The sequence below is a fragment of the Oncorhynchus mykiss genome, chromosome 18, assembly GCF_057628025.1.
Source record: "Oncorhynchus mykiss isolate SJ-2025 chromosome 18, ASM5762802v1, whole genome shotgun sequence".
Lineage (NCBI taxonomy): Eukaryota > Metazoa > Chordata > Actinopteri > Salmoniformes > Salmonidae > Oncorhynchus > Oncorhynchus mykiss.
In genome coordinates this window covers 31201572-31223237 of record NC_143039.1, presented here as the reverse complement: position 1 = coordinate 31223237, position 21666 = coordinate 31201572, and the positions used below count along the sequence as shown (strand labels likewise).

General features: G+C 45.2%; 2 protein-coding genes across 9 annotated transcripts; both read right to left on the bottom strand.

Moving 5' to 3' along the window:
• Window positions 1-55: 55 nt before the first annotated feature.
• On the bottom strand, window positions 56-16492 carry LOC110495855 (plakophilin-4). Of its 7 annotated transcripts, none has more exons than XM_021571331.3 (21): window positions 16164-16492; window positions 15483-15634; window positions 13299-13423; window positions 12973-13010; window positions 12428-12571; window positions 11609-11793; window positions 10772-11336; window positions 7911-8090; window positions 7369-7597; window positions 6960-7092; window positions 5933-6146; window positions 5334-5517; window positions 4987-5104; window positions 4576-4764; window positions 3561-3734; window positions 3158-3308; window positions 2790-3067; window positions 2523-2643; window positions 2174-2305; window positions 1968-2041; window positions 56-1199 (listed from the first exon to the last, which is right to left on the bottom strand). In XM_021571331.3, exons 2-21 carry the CDS (start codon window positions 15615-15617, stop codon window positions 927-929), a joined length of 3642 nt encoding a protein of 1213 aa, XP_021427006.2. In that variant the 5' UTR covers window positions 15618-15634; window positions 16164-16492; the 3' UTR covers window positions 56-926. The 7 variants fall into 7 exon arrangements, with proteins under 7 accessions (XP_021427006.2, XP_021427005.2, XP_021427007.2 ...); XM_021571330.3 differs by having other exon boundaries at window positions 56-1202; window positions 16164-16475; XM_021571332.3 differs by having other exon boundaries at window positions 56-1202; window positions 12428-12568; window positions 16164-16475.
• Window positions 16493-16809: 317 nt separating this feature from the next.
• LOC110495857 (uncharacterized) lies at window positions 16810-21663 on the bottom strand. Of its 2 annotated transcripts, none has more exons than XM_021571336.3 (8): window positions 21216-21663; window positions 20832-20898; window positions 20183-20368; window positions 19621-19708; window positions 19198-19321; window positions 18749-18837; window positions 18412-18536; window positions 16810-18139 (listed from the first exon to the last, which is right to left on the bottom strand). In XM_021571336.3, the coding sequence occupies exons 1-8, from the start codon at window positions 21309-21311 to the stop codon at window positions 18084-18086; spliced, it is 831 nt and encodes a 276-aa protein (XP_021427011.2). In that variant the 5' UTR covers window positions 21312-21663; the 3' UTR covers window positions 16810-18083. The 2 variants fall into 2 exon arrangements, with proteins under 2 accessions (XP_021427011.2, XP_090064249.1); XM_090208123.1 differs by having other exon boundaries at window positions 18412-18512; window positions 21216-21326.
• Between the last annotated feature and the right edge of the window lie 3 nt (window positions 21664-21666).

Sequence of the window (21666 nt, the reverse complement as noted above, 5' to 3'; positions counted from 1 at the left end):
GTGAAGAACGTTTGGATGACAAAAATAAATAAATAAAATCCACCAACACCTGCAGTTCCATTCCACAGCTGATTTATTTAACAAAGCCTCATTTTCACAACTCTTGAATCTTTTTTTAGTGTTTATGATACGCTCTTTTTTATTCTTCATACATTTCCATTGGACACATGGCACATCTTCGCCAGTGTTGGAAAACATACAACAGGGCGTTTTGGGGGGGAAATTCACACACTTAAATAAATCATAAAAAATTCACTAGACACCACATCATACATACACAGTCTACACATTGAATACAGTAATGTTATGTAACAACACAGCGTAACCATTTTTTTCTCTCTGTACAAATACTATTTGACATTTCACAGATATGACTTCATGATATATATTTGGCCAACATGGAAATAATTTATTTTACTCAAAATACAAATTCACATTATTTTCCTTTTGGCTGTAGTCGATTCACCAAGCTAGTTTTGAAATATTTGCTGCCTTTACTATATCCATAACTGTCTTAGTTGATCAACTACAGCTAACATATATTGAACATCATGTTAATTTCTATTTTGAGTAAACTATCCCTTTAATGTATATTTTTTACGCAACACTTCTTCAGCACGCTCTCCATTCTCCACATTTCCAACCAAGCGGATGATTGGTTCGTATCCAACCAACCTCATCATAAAGCGAATGGACCTTCCCTACTGCTGAGAAAAACTAGAACAAACTATCCTGTAATAGAACACGTTCTTTGGCTGACATTACACCACTCCAGAAAACAACAAGCTCTTTCCCACTAAAATATCACACAACACACACACACACACACACTTTCTGTCTCTCACATTTCTCTTTCTATCTCACACACACACACACACAAACAGACTGATGAGTCGGTCCATGGTTTCTACATGGTTTCTCCACCCCTACACCCAGGAGTCAGGGGATCCAGTGTACTGGTTAGCCTTCTGAGAAGGCCTCCTCGTGGTGGAGTAGAAGTCCACGTAGTTAGTGGTGTTGGTATTGGATTTCAGTCTGTTAGATTGGGAGGTGTTGTATCGCTCTGTGGAGGTCAGGTTCTCTGGCTCGTCCTGGTAAGGCCCAGGCTCCTCCTCCCCGTAACCTTGCGGCGATGACAGGTACATTCTGTAGTTGTTGTAAGTATTCCTATCCGGCTCGTCGGAGTAGAAGACATCTTCCTGCTCGTAAAACAAAAGACAAATTCTTAAGACAAACTCAGTCCCTTCAAGACAACAAACATGGGTCCTACATGAGAGCGGAGGGCCTTTTACACACAACCAGTGACCATCTCTGATCGCAGTCCGTAATCCTATACTTTCAATGCATTTTTCCACTACACCACCGAACACAATGAAAGACCTGACTTTTAAGATCCATTTAATCCCTTGAACACAAGAACGGCTCTATGCGGACTCAGTGGTCACCACTACCCCCAATAAAGGACAACAGGGTTGTGTAATCTTATTTTAGGTAACTGAAAGAGAATTTAAAAGCCCAGTGCAGTCAGAATTGAGATGTTCCTGTGCTTAATATACATTTCCACATAATGAGTTTGTAATAATACTGTGAAATTGAAATTATGATAATGCCCTTTAAGTCTAAGAGCTGTTTGAAATGAACAAAGTTTCAGCCCGTTTGGGTGGGATGGAGTTTTGGAGTGCCCGGTATCTCACCAGGTGGTAAATTAGTTAATAGACCAATAAGAAAGAGGGTTCCAATTCAACCTCCCTGCCAAAAATAGCCTATTTTCCCCACTCAGACCACTCTCAGACAGGCCTAGCCTAAATTCTTGCTAAGAAGCTATTGTTGCTGATTTTTGACACATTTAATTGAAAACAAATCACAGTAAGATACTTGATTGTTACGCAGAAATGATTTGATATTGAGATAAAAACGGCTGCATTGGCCCTTTAAGACAACAGAACCACAACATTTCTTTGTCTTACCTGGGACCTAGGATAGTCCTCTCTTGATGGTGAGGAATAGGACCCGATAAAATATGGTGTTTGCTTTTCTGACCCTGAAAGTGAAAAACAAAGAGGATACAAACATGAGGCATTGTTGAACTCAACTCGGTGTAGGAAACAAAATATATGCAAATGTTCAACGGAAAATGTACTGGCGAATAAAAAAAGAGACTATCGTGGCTTACCTGTGTACTGGTTTCTATGTAAACTGTTGTCGCCATAATATGTATCGAGTTGCATAGATGACTGAGCCCTCTGGTAGTTAGAGCTGTGTCTTCTGATTCCTAACATGGCAGGAGAGGAGGTTGCACTACCACCTGAGAAGACATTCCATTCATTCAATCACTCTAATCAACATTATATTTAGAAACCACTGGTCAGAAAGTGCTCGACAGTAACCCGGGTCTAGACCTCAAAGAGCAAGCGGAAGCATAGTGGCAGGGAACAAACCTTGAGAGGAACCAGACCCGGAGGGAACATCCATTGTGGTGTGTGTTGATGAGTAGCTTGAACATGATAGTTGAGCGCTCTCACCTGATTGGCGGGGCACGGGGGACATCTGTAAGGTGCTAGTAGGCAGGGTTGGTTGAGACCTGTACCTGTCTCTCTCCAGAGTGGACACAGGAGTGATGAAATGACCGTGGTGCCATCCGTCCTACAACAGAGATGATTGCAACTCTCAGGACAGTGATATTTTACATTGGATATCAAGGTATTTTATCAGAGATCACTTCAGTTTTTCCAAGGTGGGTTAAGCGATTATACCAAAACCATTGACTTGCGAAGACACAGTGATCTGACCTGTTTGTAGAGGGTGCGCAGGTCCCTGTACTGCCACAGCGTGTTGAGGACCTGAGCAGCAGCCTTCACCACCTTCATGGAATACCCTTTCCCCCTGCCCTTACTGATGTCCACCAGCTTCTCGATGCCCCCCGTGTCTGCCAGGGCCTTGGCGTTCTCCATGTTCCTGCTGGTGACTTCGTGGAGCGTGCAGCAGACAGACGCCACCGTCTCGTCAGACAGCAGGGAGGGGCTTCCTCCGGGGAGACGGTTCACCAGGTCCCGCATCGCATACTTTCCTGAGAGGGGAGACAGGGGGGCATGAAGGACTTAAGTGTGTGTGGGAGAAAGAGAGAGAGTTTCTGTGTGTGTGTGTGTGTGTGTCTGACCTATAAGCTCCTTGTTCCTGCTGTCCAGGGCCATGTTCCTCAGAGCGGTGGCCACAGAGCAGACCACCCTGTCGTTGTCCATCCTCAGCAGCTCCACCAGGATAGGAAGCCCCTTCTCCTTGCGCACCGCTGCGCGGATGTAGGCCGCAAACTGCACACAGGGCATTATGATTTCTATCGTATTTTGATTGAACCTTCATTTACCCAGGAAGTCCAATTATGTTACTACAGCACCATTACCATTCAATAACACCAGATAAACGGTGTGAAGCGACGCATAACAGACACGATCGTCAGGTGGGGGTTGTTGGGTCTCTTGCGAAATGGATTTGATCTCAATGAGACATCTTAATGAGACTAACCTGCATAGACAAAGGTTACAAGGAAAGAAAAAGCGGGACACCTTCCAGTTTCCAGCGGAGAGGTTCTGAAGGGATCCGGCGGAGCCCTCCAGGGTGGCAGGGTTGGAGCTCTCGGCCAGCAGGCTGAGGTAGGGCTTCACCACGGCCGGGTGCCACAGCATCTCTGCCCCCCGCGGAGGCTTACCAAACCCCGGGATGGGTCCCACGCCGTCCCACTTGAAAGCATAATGAAGATCATGAGCGGGATATAGGCAGTCAGTTCTAATCAAATCTTGGAGGAGAAACACCCCACAGAATGGAAGAAACGTCGTCACCAACTACCGAGTTCCAAACTGCCTCTGGAGCTTCATGAAATGGGTTTCTACATGCGCAATGCAAAGAGCCGACTGGAGTGGTGTAAAGCTCGCCGCCATTGGACTCTGTTTGGTGGAGGAGGAATAATGGTCTGGGGCTGTTTTCATGATTTGGGCTAGGCCCCTTAGGATTTCCCTTCACTGGAACTAACGCTACAACATACAATGACGTTGTAGACGATTCTGTACTTCCAACTTTGTGGGAACAGCTTGGGGAAGGCCCTTTCCTGTTTCAGCATGATAAATCCCCCGTACATGAAGCGAGGTCAATACAGAAATGGTTTGTCGAGATCAGTGTGGAAGAACTTGACTGACCTGCACAGAGCCCTGACCTCAACCCCATCGAACACCTTTGCGATGAATTGGAAAGCCTACTGCAAGCCAGGCCTAATCACCCAACATCAGTGCCCGACCTCACTAATGCTGAATGGAAGCAAGTTCTCGCAGCAATGTTCCAACATCTAGAGGAAAGCCTTCCCATAAGAGTGGAGGCAATTATAGCAGTAAGGAGGGGACCAACTCCATATTAATGCCCATGATTTTGGAATGAGATGTTCGACGAGCAGGTGTCCAAATACTTAGTGTACATAGTGTATCTTAGCTAATGTTCTGTGTTAATTCTAACACATTTCCAGGCGCCTTTATCATAGGTGTCGGAGTGTGACTTAGCCAAGGAAAGCGGATAACCCCCTACTATACACACCTTATCATCCAGCCAGCCCCTCTTCTTCTTCCTCTTCTTACCCCAGCAGAGGTAGTCTAGGTCCTTACTGGGGGACCCGTAGCCCAGCAGGGCATCCAGTTCCTGAGTCCCCAGCAGGCGAGACGAGGGCATCTCTATCTCCAGACGGTAGGACAGGTTCCTCAGAGTACACACACAGTTCTCCACAATCTGGGAGAGGAAGGGGAAGCATTTCAGTGATGCACACAATATACACACACACAAAGGGGGTAAGATCAGGAACTTCAAGTTGGGATAGCAGAGATCGATGGGCAGATACTGAGTGAAGAGGACTGGTCTAATTCTGGGTAAAGTAGATGGGGTTCAGGCGGATGAGGTGCATGTCATTGTTTTTGGACTAGCCTAAATGTACTACTCTTATAGTTAGCCCACCTTGCTGTCGAAGTCAGAGGTACTAACGCAGGCCTTGAGGACATAGAGAAGTGAATCCACCAGCCCCTCGCAACACCTCAGCTGACCCCTGGCCTCCTCTCCTGCTGAACTCAGATTTCTGTAGCAAAACACAGTAGAAAGGTGAACAATACATGCACTTATACAATACATTAAGGGTCACACACACACACACACACACACACACACACACACACACACACACACACACACACAGACACACAGACAGACAGACAGAGAGCGAGAGAAGCCATTTAGCAGACACTTTAATCCAAAGCGATGTACAGTCAGTCATCTGTTCTTACAGGGATGACTTCCTCACTTCTCACCTGAGGCAGCCGGTGGTGTTGCGCAGCAGGAGAGAGGAGTGGAACTTGAGCTTGGTCTCCTCTCGGTAGTTGCTGCTGCTCCAGCCGGAGTGGGGGATGACCACAGTGTTGGTCAGGGTGCTCAGAGCGTCCCTGATGATGGTCATCTTGACCGCGTCGCACGACGACAGGTTCCACAGCACCCCTAGTGGTAAACGGGGATAGGCACGGATGTAGTGAGCAGAGGACACTGCTCACTACATCGTGCTGAGGTGTGGCCATAAGGTTGTATCCAGTCACCCCTCAGTTGATAATGCAGAGACAAGCAAGAAATGCTGTATCAGAAAGCAGGCATACAGACCTAGATCTAGACCTCTCAAACTCAACTCTGGACCTCGAAGCCAGTTCCACTACGTTTTTGTCATTGGTACCCTCTAATCAGGGACCGATTTAGACCTGGGACACCAGGTGGGTACAACTAATTAACAGGTAGAACAGAAAACCAGCAGGCTCCGGACTTTGTAGGGTAAGAGTTGAGTACCCCTGGTCTAGACAGTCATAAAAACAGGCAGACAGCAAAATAAAAAGACAGAGACAGACAGTGAGGCAGAGAGACGTACCAGTGACCAGCTCCCGGACTTCGTTGTCGGTGGTTTTCCTCAGCAGTCTGAGCAGAGCGGGAACGCCACCAGAGTTCCTCAGGGCCACCTTGTTGTCGTCTGTAGCCTTGCCATAAACCAGGTTCCTCAGGGCTCCGCAGGAACTCTTCTGCACCTCCACAGCCTTGTGGTCCAGCAGGTCCACCAGGTGCTGGATACCTCCCAGGTGACACACCTGTTAGAAGAGGGTCATTGTCATACACACCTGGAGCTGACAAAGAAGGTATAGTCAATAACACAGTTACTAAAGCAATAAGGCCAGAGGGGGTGTGGTATATGGCCATTTTACCACGCCTAAAGGCTGTTCCCTAGCACGACGCAAAGCAGAGTGCCTGGATACAGCCCTTAGCCGTGGTATATTGGCAATATACCACAAACTCCCGAGGTGCCTTATTGCTATTATAAACTGGTTACCAATGTAATTAGAACAGTAAACCATTTTTCTGTCATACCCGTGGTCTGCATTCAGGGCTCAAACCACCCAGTTTATATTTGTGTTTTTAGGACTATCCTTTATATTAATTCACCTTTTACTGCAGTGGGCTAAATCAGGGTCACAGAGTGATTCATGGTAGTCTTTAACCAATCTACTTTGAAACAAAGGCATACACCTCACAGACATGGTTTATGGGCTTAAAATAAAGAATCAACTGTGCCATGTCAGATAGAGTTGAACTGTATTACATTTTGAGTTTGCATCCCAATATTACACTTTATATACATCACAGAAGACTGAAATATAACAAAACCGTTTGACATTTTCTGAAAAGAAAAAAAGCATTTATTTTAAATTATGAAACATATTAATGACATTCCACCCATGACACCACTAGAGTGCGATTTGGTCATTCAACTGCAGAAAAGGGCTATGCGTTTGTGCTTTCAAATCCTCTCTAGGGAAGGACTTCCCATCCCCATATAGTCTGTTTAATCATACACGTCAGCTGAGATGTTAGGAACAGACAGGGACAGACGGACATCCTGGTACCTCCACTTTGATGCGGTTGTCTCCGTAACACAGGTGCTGGAGGTAGGCTGCAGCGTTGGCCTGGACCGAGGGGAAGTGATGCTGCAGCATGTGGATCACCTCAGGGAGATCGGGGTCACGCCATGCAAACTCCCTGCAGAGGGTGGAGAGGGAGAGAAGAGATAGTAGGAGAGAGATAAGGGGAGAGGGAGAGAAGAGATAGTAGGAGAGAGATAAGGGGAGAGGGAGAGAAAGAGATAGTAGGAGAGAGATAAGGGGAGAGGGAGAGAAAGTGAGTCTAAAAGCACTTTTCAATCGATCGCTTCCAACATCTACGACACATCATTTGATTTGAATTCATCAATAACATGTCTGGATGTAATCATCACGTGGCTCGACGTGTGTGTGATGGTACGTTGTGTATTTGTACCTAGGATCCTTTTGTATACTGTCTATGGAGGGGGACCTTGTGGCAGCCCTGTCGACTAGACCAGAGTGCCTGGAGAAAGAGGTCTCATTGGGCCCCTGTCCCTGCTGGGAGACCCTGTAGGGGTCTGCGTATGACCCTGCGGTGTTCAGCCCATAGCTGCTTCTTTGGTACGCCAAGGTGCTGCAATGGCTTGTGGTCCTCTGGAGGGTCCGCTGAAGGTTCTCCGCACCTGGGAATACAAAGACACAGATATATTCAGGATGGGCCGTAGCCCGCCCACACACACACACACACACACACACACACACACACACACACACACACACACACGCACACACACACACACACACACGCACACACACGCACACACACACACACGCGCACACACTTCTCCACTTTGAGTTTTGTGTCTTAGAAAAAACAGCCCACATATGAATATCTTGTTGACTGTAGATTGTAAACTAGTCATTACACACTGTGCAAGTCTCTGGTCCCAACGGTCCTAGCCATGTGTAGTTGCGTCTGCTAGTGTGTTGCAGTACCCGTGAGTGTCCTGTAGATAGCGCTGTGTGATCCGTGGTGGGTGTGGGTGGGGCTGTGATACAGGGGGCTTTGGAAGGCTCTGTCGTCGTAGACAGGCGTGACGTGGCAGTCAGGAGACATGGCCATCCTCATATCCTGGTCCAGTGGGCTGTGGTGAGTGGCGTAGGAGCTGTGCAGGCCTGAAAACACACACAACAGTGGAACATTAATAGTCACGGCATTATTTACACTGTGTCAGCTGTCAAGATGGGCTTTGAGGACAATGTTGTGGGTGATGGAAGGTGGAGAAATGGGGGTGAATTAATTAATACCAAGGCAGCAGCTACTATTCCTGGTGTCCGAACAGGGTCAGAACAGTTACATCAACAGCCTACATCATTAAATAAAACAATACAACATACAAGACATTATTATATTATTACTTTAATATTACAAATTACTATAAAAAAAACACAATACCACAACATTACAATGTGTGTGTGTGTTAGAGTGCGTATGCTTGTGTGTGTGTGTGTGTGTGTGTGTGTGTGTGTGTGTGTGTGTGTCTCTTCACAGTCCCCAAGTCCAGAACAGACTCTGGGGAAACACACGGTACCAAATAGAACCATGACGACACGGAACAATTTCACAGGTAACTCAAGCTAGCAGTAAAACCAGATAAAACAACACCTCACAGCACAACGCGGTGAGGTTACCTGATGTGAAAGCGAGTTCCACGTGGTCATGGTTCTATTTAGTACCGTGTGTTTCCCCAGAGTCTGTTCTGGACTTGGGGACTGTGAAGAGACCCCTGGTGGCATTTAAGGTCCAGCAGTGCTGCTCTGTTCTGGGCCAACTGTAATTTGCCTACGTCCTTCTGTGCAGCACTTGACCATATATCTGGGCAGTAGTCCAGGTGTGATGAAACTATGGCCTGTAGGACTTGTGTAGTTGATTGTGATGTCGAGAAGACCAAGCGCCGCTTTATCACGGACAGACCTCTCCCCATCTTAGCTACCGTTGCGTCAATATGTTTTGACCATGACAGTTTACAATCTAGGGTTACACCAATCATTTTAGTCCCCTCAACGTGCTCAATTGCCCCATTATTCATTAGAAGATTTAGGTGAGGTTTAGGGTTTAGCGAATGATATGTCCCAAATACAATGCTGGTTGAAGTGACCACACTAATGCTAGAGTGCATCTTGGATGGTGCAACCTCTTTTGAAAGCTCAACCTATTGAGACGTACTGTGCAGTATAGGCCTACGGCCAACAAGAATCCCCTGCATCCCTCTGCCCCAGTGTTACGAGCTGTAAAAGGCTATGCTTTATGGTTCTCCAGGGTGCACTTGATTCACTTTGCCAACAGGCTCCTTTCTTTTGGCCCTGTAAAATAGATGGAAACCAATCCATGCTGCTTTGTCATTTACCAAACAACACCCCCCACAGCAGAGCAGTGCTCCGAACGACTCTGGCAACGCCTCAAATGGCACCCTATTGCCTATAAAGTGCACTACATTTGCCCAGATGTCAAGTCCTGACTTTAGATAGCTATTTATGTCTCTATTTTGGTTTGGTCAGGGTGTGATTTGGGTGGGCATTCTATGTTAATTTTTCTATGTTTTGTATTTCTTTGTTTTGGCCGGGTATGGTTCTCAATCAGGGACAGCTGTCTATCATTGTCTCTGATTGGAAACCATACTTAGGCAGCCCTTTTTCCCACCTGTCTTGGTGGGTAGTTGTCTTTGTTTGTTGGCACTATAGCCTTTAGCTTCACGGTCGTTTTGGATGGTTGATTGTTTTTGTCGGCGTCATATGAAATAAAGGAACATGTACGCTCACCACGCTGCACCTTGGTCCAGTTCTTTCAACGGCCGTGACACCAGAGCCCTATAGTTAACCACCGAACACGGGATTTCTAAAACAGGGCTATGTGGGTCAGTAGGGCAGGCTCAGTGATATGATGGATCAGGATAAAGGACAAACGCCACACTACAGATCTAGTATTTAGTTAATATAATCCCTTTCACACAGAAACCAATGGATCTCTACAGAGCTAAATCGATTCAGAAAGGCAAGTTCTCCGCACGTAAATAAGAAGAGAGACTGGTTCCGTTTGACCCTTTTCAAGAATATTTTTCCTACCCTTTAACCAGCATAAAATGACCCTTTAAAGCTAGACTCTTTACTTGCTACATCCATTTTTGGACTTATAAATGAATGATACTGTATATACCCATTGATTCTTGAAGAATATAACTTAAATAAATGCCTCATGAACCGGGTTCAATAGTTGTAGGCCTACCCCATCAGAACCCAAAATATAAGCTTTTTATTCTCCAATGGAAATAAACACTGTATAGCAGGGTTCCCCAACTAGCGGCCTGCAGAGGATTTTTATTTCAAATCTGTTCCAAAGTAATTCCCACATAAAGGAGATACTGTAAATGTGATCGTAATACAAAATGTAAGCAAGGTTTAAAATGATGATGTTTTGGTCAAATATATGTTTGGTCTTCTTGCGGTCAATTTGCAGTCTACAAATGATTTGTTATTATGTTCCGGCTCCCTGACCATCCCCTCAAAAAAAAACTCCTCCCGCAGCTGAATCTAGTTGATGATCCCTGCTGTATAGCCATAAAACAGGGTTAAAACTACTATCATTATGTTAATGGATGGTCAGTCCTTGCATACATAGCTTTGCATTTGAGAGTGGTTAAATTTACCCAGGCCCATCCCTCAGCTTCTTACCAAAACACAGGCGGGTTGGCCGCTTTGTTTGTTATTGTTTTAATTAAGGATTCCAGCTTTAAGTGTGTGTGTGTGTGTGTGTGCATGAACATGTGTGCTTCGAGACAGAGTCCTGCTGTATGACTAACCAGTGAGGCTGTCAGGCCGTGACAGAGGCAAGGCGGTCCTCTCGTAGAGCCCGTAGGCGTCATGTATGTAGGGGAGAGCTCCCTGGCGGGGCAGTGTGGAGCCGTAGTGCTGGGGCACAGCCGTCATACAGGACCTCAGAGGAGAGCCAGATAGCCCCCTCCCCTCCACCAGAGACAGTGTAGACCCCAGGCGCCCAGAGACACTACCCATCGCCTGTTGAGGTGAGGTGGCATGACTGGCGCTCCCTGGAAGGGGGCTGGTCCGGAGAGGAGAGTCGCCATTCCCGTTCCTCTGGTGGGTGGGGGAGTAAGGAGAGGTGGCGCGCTGGAAGGAGGGGGTGGTGCCTGGACCGGGCAGGGAGGAGGGGGGCATGGTGGTCCCGGGGAAGATGCTGGCGAGGGGTTTGGGCTCGGTGAGGATGGGTGATCCGTAGGCGCTGCCGCCCTGGGAGGTGCGGAGAGAGACCCGGGACGGGGACACGGCGCCCCCCACACCACACACAGGAGACTGGCCCCGGGATGAGAGGGAGCCCATCCTCCTCATCACCCGCCCTGACGCTGAGACCTGGGGTAGGAGGAATGCAGGAAGCAGGGTGAGAGATACCGGGTGTCAGGGAGTGGGAGAGACATACAATATGGACAAGGCACGACACACAGGAAAGACAATTCAGTCCTTACATATGGTTATCTTTAACTTTCAGTTGTAAACCGTTTGTGTAGGTTAACTAAGATATTATATAAATGGGCATTTAAAAGGTTTTATCATATGAATACGTGGGCGTATAAATTGGTTGTCTGTCTCTTCACAGTAGAGGTGGGTTAGTGTATATTGGCTACCTGTGCGGAGGCCTGTCCCTCTGCCCGGGAGCTCCTGCCGTGACTGGGGCTTCCCCTGGGGCCGCTGCCTGACAGCACGTGTCTGGGCTCTGACAGAACCACGTTCTCTCTGCTCACACTGTAGTAACTCATACTGCTGTCCTGGTAGCCACTGTCTGCATAGGACGTCATAAGGGCCACAGATCCTGTGAGAGGGAGGCGAGGGGAGGGGTATAGGAGAAAGAGAGGAGGGGGGAAAGGAAGCAGAGGACAGAATGATGTTTGCCGTTGGTCTTCAGGTCTATTTCAGAGCTAGGCTACACAGCGAATGAGCATTAATGCAATCGATACATTCATAATGAATACAGCATCCCACGGTATGTAAAAGATAAGTGCCCATTTACGGAATGCGCCCGCTTAGGATGATATACTGTTTATTGTGCATTTTATGGCCAAATTAAAGCCGTGGTTACATTAGTTGTAGATGTTGTCTTAATATTTCATTAGTAAACCACTGCTACGTTATTAACGGCATGTTGTGTCGCAGTACCTGGTATACTTTGATGTTATCCCACAGCTACTTTTTATTTCAAAGAATTTTCTGTCTCTTGTCTTCAAAGCATTTTCATTTTTTTTTGGTTTCAAAGCATTTCTGCCTTTTGACTTTCAACCCCACCCCTTTTTCTGATGTCATTATTCCTGAGTTAAAAAATAAATAAATAATCCCATCTAGCCCTAAACGCTCTATATTCTCCACGCTAAATCTAAACTGTCAACAACAACAACAACAACAACAAATGAAGAAGGCAGATGATAAAGAGGATGCAGGAAGTAACAGACCCTCACTGTCATGCGGGGATGCCCTCTCCACTTCAGGGAGGTAGAGTGACCCGTGACCCTGATCAGCTCGGAGGAGACGGGAGGGTGACTGGTGAGAGCTGTCCATTACAGCAGCCCGGTGCTCTCCTGTACCAGACACATCTACTGAGGAAAACATGACGGCGTCATGTCAACCTGTATCCTGTGATCGCTATCGAGACGGTTTAAAAATCACAGGAGGTTGGTGGCACCTTGACTAGGGAGAACGGTCTCGTGGTAACGACTGGAGCAGAATAAGTGGAATGGTATCAAATACATTAAACACGTGGTTTCCATGGTTTCCAGGTGTTTGATGCCATTTCATTTGCTCAATTCCAGCCCTTATTATGAGCCGTTCTCCCCTCAGCAGCCTCCTGTGGTATAAACGTAGCTCACCTCAAAAGCAGTTTATGATAGGACTCGCTACATGCCCTTGTACTTGTACTTCCATTGGGCAACCCTATGGGTGTCTAGACAATAGGATTTCAATAGGGGTCAACGTGATTTTAATATGGGAGAAGATGTACCTGATGATCTCCAAGCAAAGGACTTCTCTGATGAGTCACTGTAAAGAAGAGAAGGTGGTGAAATAATGGAGGGAAGGAGGTGGGTCAGGACAGGCATGGAGAGGAGATGAGCGTTAGATCAACATGACAGTTTACAATTTAATCCTGTGTTTGTATTTGTGTGTGAAGGTGTGTGTGTGTGTGTGTGTGTGTTGCATGTTGTGCATTCAGTAAGCCTGGATAAAGGCATTACTGTAGCTACTCATCATCAGTAGCTCCAATGTAGGTGACATGCTGAGAAACAGGGTCAGAGCTCTGTGTGTGTGTGTGTGTGTGCGTTTGTGTACCTGCTACTGGCATCATCATCATCATCGCCAGGCGACTCAGCTCCCAGCATGCACCTCTCAAGTTGACTGGCGACGATCTGACGCTCCTCCTCCAGCTCCCGGGTCAGACGCTCAAACTGGAGCTCCTACGGCAACACGGAAGGGACAAACGGTAGAATCATACTCGCCGAATGACACTTTCTTTCACTGACAACAGCTTCCATTGTGATAACAATAACCAAGGTACACAGCCTTTGGCATGCTCACTCTGTGTCGATTTTAGAGCATTTTAATGTTTGACCTGTAAAATATTTATGGTCCAAATGAATAAGTCAACAAAAGAGGCTTTGTGGCATTAAGGTCAGAGCTACCCAGATTCATCAGGCAGATTTCACGCTGAACAGGGACGGGTGTTTCTTAATGTGTTTGTTACAAGTCAGCATTATTATAAGAAGTCAATTAAAAACCCTTCAGGGCTACAAATGTCTAAAAATGTGTATATAGACTAGGCAGACTTTATAGGCCATGAGGTGAGACTAACCGCTAAATGACGAAGCATCATCTAATGGAAGCAATCAGTGGCACAGTGGCAGCCAGCCACCAGCTTGAACAGGATGGGTTCTTATCAGGATGCGGTCCTGCCAATGATCCCTCCTCCCATGCCAAGCAGTGCCAGGTTGTGTCTAGTACTGTACCGGCTGAGTGGTGAACTGGAGGCGTCACTGACTGACTGCCCATTGTCACAGGGTCACAAACACAAAAGTGTCTCTGTCTAGTGAGAGGCGTTGACCCCGGAAGCTCAGATCCTGTCTGATGTACACACACCAGAGAGAACCAGACGACTTCTGCAACACACTGGAATCCTGCAAACCCACAGGAAACGCAGCCAAAGACAGAGTGCGTGAGTGCAACACACACACAGAACGCACACACACTCACACCAGAGAATTACTGGGCTCAACCAAGCACATCACACGCACAATAAATACAAGGGGGGGGGGGGGACATAAATACACATACACACACACTCCCTGACAGCTGTCTAACTTCAACAGTTTGCAGCGCATTAGGGACCTCAGTGAAATACGGGCAGGGCAGCAGGGTGGGTGATGTAACTGGATTGAACCAGCCTGGCTGGCCTGGTGCTTTAACTCCACCTACAGATCTAGATTAGGATAGAGATGAGAGATGGACCATTCCCGGAAAACTAAACCAGCGGGGCACAGTGTTCATCCTACATACTGGTACCAAACATTCCATGACAACAACAAGAAAATCATCAAGACTTGATTCTTACTAGAACGTCTTGTTCTCTTGGGACTTTTGGCACGAACATGGCATCCGCTGATTTTTGAAACGTCTTACTGGGTTTGCCAATTTCTGAATGGCTAATCGCTCATTTAGCATACTGTTTGCTACAGCATCTGATGGACTCCCATTGCTATTCAGAATGAAAATGCTGATTTTGCAAAGATTATTACTGCGGCTCATCATACTACCGCAGTTAGCTGACCCCCACACTTCTGCTGACTCTTCACAAAATCTGACAGAATTCAAGAGAGAAACCCATTAGAATAACACTTAGCCTAAAGCCTTAGGTGTCAAAACACATCAAAACAGCACTGCCATACTCATGCAGCAATACAGTGTACGCAACAACAACAACAAAAAGGAATCCATTTGGTTTTTAACTAAAAGATACAAGAAAATCTATAAAATCTCATCAGGAAGACACTTCCAGTTTTCAGAATGAGACAAAAATGAAAAAGATACTGCATTCATTTCCAGTTTTGTGACGGGTTTGATTAAATGTCTGGAATATTGTCACATTAGTCACCACTCATTTCTGTACTGGCACTCAGGAGGACAGGACAGTGAGGCAGCCTACACTGTACATCTGTAAATCCTGGATCTGTAAGCACTCTGCCTTCCCACAATTCTGATTGAGCGACAGTCTCAGAAAACACTGCTCGATCAATGGAGGTTATTTCCTTGTACATTCTAGCATCTCTAAATTCATAAAATAACAGCAGAAGGGAAAAGGGGAGGGACAAAGACTCACAGAACTAGAACGAGATGGGGAGAGAGAGAGAGAGAGAGAGAGAGAGAGAGAGAGAGAGAGAGAGAGAGAGAGAGATCAGGAGGGAATGCGATTCATTCCTACTGCGAGAGCACGAGAGGAGCAAAGGAGGGAGCTATTCATACCTGTTCTTTGACCGAGGCCAGTAGGTTGTTGGTGCTGGTGTCTGCTTGGCTGTGCCCGCTCGGTCCCTCTCTGGTCGGCAGAGACCCTTCCCCCTCCTCCCCCATCTCCGCTGCCCGCTGCTCCGGGGATGGCATCCTCCACCCTCTCTGCCCTGTGGAGACATGCCCAGTACACATTACACAGACAATATGTTACTGTCCAGCACTAAAACCCAAACAAGGACTGCAGTGCATGGAAGGCCCAATTGCTTGCCATGTCATTTTGCTACCTATTTGCAATGCATGCATGCACTTCCACCAATGTGACAGGCTGAGAAGCACTGCACAGCACTTCAACTAGAAGCCTGTGTATAATAGCAATACAATTACTACAGCCACTGTCAACGGTATGTCAGCTCTCCTAATGCAAGATGATGCTGCATTACATCAGGGCATTGGTGCAGCCAGTTCAATGAAAATGGACTGTGAGGTCAATGCATGATGGTATGATGATACACTGAAGCTATAACCCCATGATAGATACATTGTAACAAAACAAAATCACCGTGTTTGAAGTTTGAACACGCAAGAGAAAATGTCCACGGCGCATATGGATATTGAGAAGGTGAATCATCCGACTCTACCTAAGGTTAAAATGTTAGGAATCATGTATTTACAATTCTGCAACAGCTGCTTACTTACGAGGCACGAGCTAGTGAGATTCCTTAGCCGCCAGATGTTGCTGATGTACTGCTCAGGGTATACGTCCGTCAGGAATCCATTTTCCATACGACCGCGACAGCTTCATTTTGCAAACAGTCTCGCTAAGACTGCATTACTTCTTCATCCGTTAGAAATGATTCAAGCAATATTCCATGCATTGGCGAATGTCAATATTATTATTTATGTATCTGCCTTGGCTGTCCAAAATCTACCCAGCTACGTTGCAATTGACTTCTGTGGCACCAACCCACGATTCAAGATAAGTGTGACGTCACCATGCGGTTTGTACACGGAGGTATTTATATGGTAATTCGCTGGGGCCATAGGAATACAACACACTGTTTTCACCTTACAAAATAATAGTTTAATCAACAGATATATGACATTTAAAGTGGTGTTTTTTCCAAATATATATTGAATGAAATGAATATGCTATCATATTTTGTTGTAATGTAATAAGGCATATGAATAGAATGAATTTGATTGCATATTATTTCTGTTCTATAACCTGTAGGAAGCTATGTGATAGTTTTATACTGTACTTGTCAATAGGCATGATTATTAACACTAGTACTGTTCTGACAGTGTAGCTAATTACCACTTAATCAAGAAAGAGCACGAGGGGTACATGCACATGCTAATTTATTTTAATGACATATTCACTCATCACTTTAAGAAAGATGTGAGAATCACACATTGACTGTGTTAATAAAGTGGACCTATCCATCAATGAAAAACTAGGGAAGATTATTACTGTGTATATTTACTGTGCTAAGTGGAAAATGTCTCCAAGCCACATGTACCTTCAGGTAGGGCTGGGCGATATAGCGTGAATACCGGTCTGGATCAACATGTCATCTATCAAAAAATGTTTTTATTTTTATTAAGTGCTAAATAACTGAACAGTTCAACACATTGGACTATTTCAATGTCACTTTTGTCCTTAAGAATAAAACCGTAATGAAGAAAGCCTGTTAAAATAACTTGTTGCCATTCCAGTCTCATGCACTAATAATAAAACACACTTGGATCTTGTATTATTCAGAAACATAAAATACAGTCAAATACCACCACACCGTTGTAAACTATAGTAATATAGTTTTGGCCATATCGCCCAGCCCTATCTTCACGTCAAAGCAAAACCATTTTTACTTCAAAGTAAACAATATCATTGCACGATACAATTGCCACTATTCCCTAAATATGTAGAATGAATTGGCACCGTTGTTAGAACATCACAAAAGGTTTCTATCTATCTATGGAATCAACGGCCACCATAACTTCATAACACTGAACCATATCCTGGTATGAGATCGAATGAAGTAGATTCATTGGCATTTTCTGTCTTCCATTCCAAACCATGTCTGCCTTCCCATGACAAGTGAACCACTTAGCACCCATGTTTCCATGTTTTTTTGGCAGAGCTTTCCGATCCTATTCAACATGGGAGCTGAATAGCGCGAGCCACAAACGTCTCCTTTGTGTGTCCCGTACAGTAGGCCTTGTTCACAAACAATCTTCAACAGCACCGAAACCATTTTTTACACCACAAATAGAAACTCCAGTGTACAGTACTGTTTCATAGTCACACAAATCATCTTCCAATTCAAGAACGATAATATAAACATGACAAGCATCAACAAGCTGTGTCGGTGGTCTGAGAACAACATTACACGGAGTAAAAAAACAAAAGACAAATAAATAAATAAATACATGAACAGAGAAGGTACCGTTGCATAATTACAAAACATAACAGTTGGGATGTACAGTAATGAGAGAAAGTGTGTCACTCAGGGAGAGAGAGAGAGAGAGAACAGACCGTAGAGTGAATGGCATGTGTGTGGGTGTGTGTATCCACTGTTGTTTTCTACCCCAGATGGACCTCTTCTGTTCTCCTCCCTATTCCAGGTCTTCATCCTCAGGTGCGATGGTGCTCGTCTGTTCAGAGGTCACACCTGAAAGACAACACACACACGCACACACACAGGTTGGTCATATGTAATAATGGTATACATTCAAAATGCATTAAATCCCGTAGCCAACCCATATGAGTCATGTTTGGCATTAGTCCAGAATTTCCATATGGTATGAAATAAACACTTTTAATTGTTTGATTAAAGGTTGTTTCATTTAGCAGAATAAACATATAGTGCTGCTGCTAATTCCTCCAAAAGACGTGTCGAGGAAAAGTCTGTCCAAGACTATAAGGCTAAGTGATTTGTCGTACTTGAGCAGTCATCCTCGTTGGTGGACTTCTTCTCATCCTCTATGTAGCCAAAGCTCAGCAGCTTGGACATGCTCACGGGAGCAGTTTTCTTCTCAACGGACCTGTCCATAGTAAAATCACTTTGACTGAGAGGTTGGAAATTCAATGGTGTTAGTGGTTATGTTGAATCTATAACTTCCAACGTTACACAAATGATATACTACACCGCTTATAAAGGTTATACAAACATATCGCATACTGATACACGCATATTTCAGCATGTTGGTATTATTAAGCGTGAAGTGAAATGGAATTCCAGAATGAATAGGAGATGTGGAATACAGAGGCAGGCACTCACGTCTTCTTGTATTTGTTGACCTCCATATAACCACCTTGGCTTAGAGACATGTTCTCCATTTGGCTGGACGCATCAGTGACTGTGGGGTTCTGCACACAAGAATACAAACCAGCTCAAACCAGTCGGTCGGGCCCAGTACAAGAATACTCATTGTATGAAGTATACGAGCGCATGGAACACTTCTACCAATGAAATGGAGGACCGAGTAAATAAATGGGTGAAGATATGACGACCACAGCAATCTGGTTGGCAGTCAAACAAATGAAATGCTGTTGTTAAAACAAGGCAAAGAATTTCAACAGAAGCCAACCACCCCAATCCCTTTCTGAACGCAACGACGGAGTCAACTCAAGAGATGAACTGAGGGAAAAAAATAAAGGGAGGGGAGGATGGTAAATGATAACAACTGTGTCAGTGATGAGGGGGTTTGTTGGGGCCATTGAATTCACCTTCTCTTTATAGCTATCACTCTCCCTTTCCCAGGCTGAAATATCATCAGTACCGAAGGGAGCAGCTAGAGGTTGCCTTTTTCCGTATCCTTGACAATCATCAGGGGATGCTGCTTTACTTCCGCTGTAAAGCACAAAACCATTGTAATACCCCTACATTGGCCACTACTTTTGGCCAAGAGGCGTCCATTTGAGAACCCTGGCTTGGACGACTAAAGGTACACCACCAAGAGTCAAGATGTAACTTCCCATTCTAAACATGACCTGTTCATCTGTTTTCAAGACACATACAGACATGACATGATGCTGAACGTTTTCTTAGGCCTGACATATTGTTCCGTGATCACACTTTAGAAAATGAGACATTCCAATAATATTTTCATCAAACAGAGCCAACGAACCAACGGGGTTCGGGGTCCTTACCTCTGAGATTCGGCTGAGAACCAATCAGGTGAGTTGTAGGATTTATTAGGCCTAGCCTCCTCCTTGTTGTCCTCATGCCACAGTAAACCTGTGGAAGGACACATAACACAAGGTACTTAAAAGTAGGAACATGACTAAACATGAATTAATGTCTTTCGAAAAGCAGTCTTTTCATTTCCTCTGGGAATTCAACGCCTCTCCCCTATTTGACCTAGATATTTTTGGGTGTATGTATTGATATGTAGGCTGCGCATGTCGTTCTGTCCTTGAGCTGTTTGTGTCTATTAATGTCATGAATTATGTCAGGTTTCATGTTCTGTGTGGAACCCCAGGGAGAGTAGCTGCAACTTTCGCAACACCTAATGGGGATCCTAATAATATACCAAATACCAAATGAGTTGAGCATGATATATAGGGCAATTCACTATCATTTGAACTGGCTAATATTATTACAGCCACACTAATCTGTGTCCTATGAGGACATAGTAATGACCATGTACTGAAGTGTAAAGCATGTATCTACTGTAAAGCAGCACAAAGCTATGTCACAAAACATTGTTACCCTTCTGTCCCCCTCCTTTGGCAAGTTTAACATAGTCGGAGTCGGAGTCGAATATTCCCACACGCCTTCCGCTGGTCCTGGCCTCAGGAGCACCCTCAGTGGCTTCCTGGCACAGCCCGGGGATCTGGGAAGTGGGTCCCGTAACACCGTTGGCGGGGGCTTGGCCTGGATAGCCTGTCTTCACGCCTGTAATAAAATGATTTGGTTTTGAATGGGTGTTGTCACCAGCACGTAAGCCTGCATTTACAGGCAGATGACGTAACTGCCCTGGCTGGCTAGAGAATTCATGGCCTAGATGTAAAAGCTATATTGAGTGATATAGTGTAGCCTCCCTGTATTTAAGCATATGAAAGCCTCTGCTAAGGTCTCGAAATTCGCTGCAAAGGAAGTAGCTAGTGCACTTTCCCCTGCAACCCAAAGGTAACTGGTTCAAGCACCACCTCAGGCATTCCTCAATTGCTACATTTGGTGAAAGCAGAGGGATAAATCCACACTCTCTCTGATCTTTTTAGGAATACTCTGCTTAGAGGTCTGGCCCTTTATGGCACAGGAGAGTTTGCTTAAATGCAAGGATACTGTTTTAGTTGGCTCAGATGTCCAGTTAGCTGACTACAGCCAGAGGCTAAAATACGTTAGCAAGCTAGCTTACCACCAGGCTTGGTCCGTCTGTGGTTGGGAGCAGCACTCATTTTGGCTGATGATGATTCCAGAATTAGCTGACGGGGTATAATAAAAAGACAAGAAAGTTGCAACGTCAGTTAAATATGCAAGATAAACTATGCTAACAGCTGTCGCTATATGTAAACCACACGACAATCGGGTATCCCCGTTTCAGACACAGAGGGGAGAGGCACACACAACCTTTGTTCAATGCTAGTTAGGGGGATAGCATCCTTTATCTAGCTAGCTAGCTTTACACAAAAGCCATCAAACGAGCACGACTGGCTAACAGGTTATCATGTCATGTTGGTAATCGCACATAGAGTAATGCAATGTTCAGAGAGGAATTTTAGGTTTAGAAAAGCTATCTTACACAATTCGTGTGCCGGTGAGAGTGGAGACCTCGATATGGATGGTTAGCTAATGCGGTTAGCATTTCCTTCTGCACATTCCATGTACATCCGGTCATGTGGTTGTATTTATTATTTATAAAGAAAACACCCAAAACAGAAATATCCTACCAATATACATTACACATTTTCATACAATGATTGATTACAGTTACAATAAACCAACATGTATAAATAGATTGACTTCAATTAGGAGTCGTTCGTGTCTTTTGGATTTGTAATACTGTAAATTATTAGAATCTTCATTTATTACAGAAAATTGTAATTTTCTTCACTCAAAACCAGCGCCATACATCTGTACAGGACCATGGACAGCAACCCCGAACAAGCCATAGCGTCACCCTGAACCTTTTCAGAACCATGGACAGCTCATCCTACAACCCCACCAGAAATCACATCGTCCAGACCCAGACC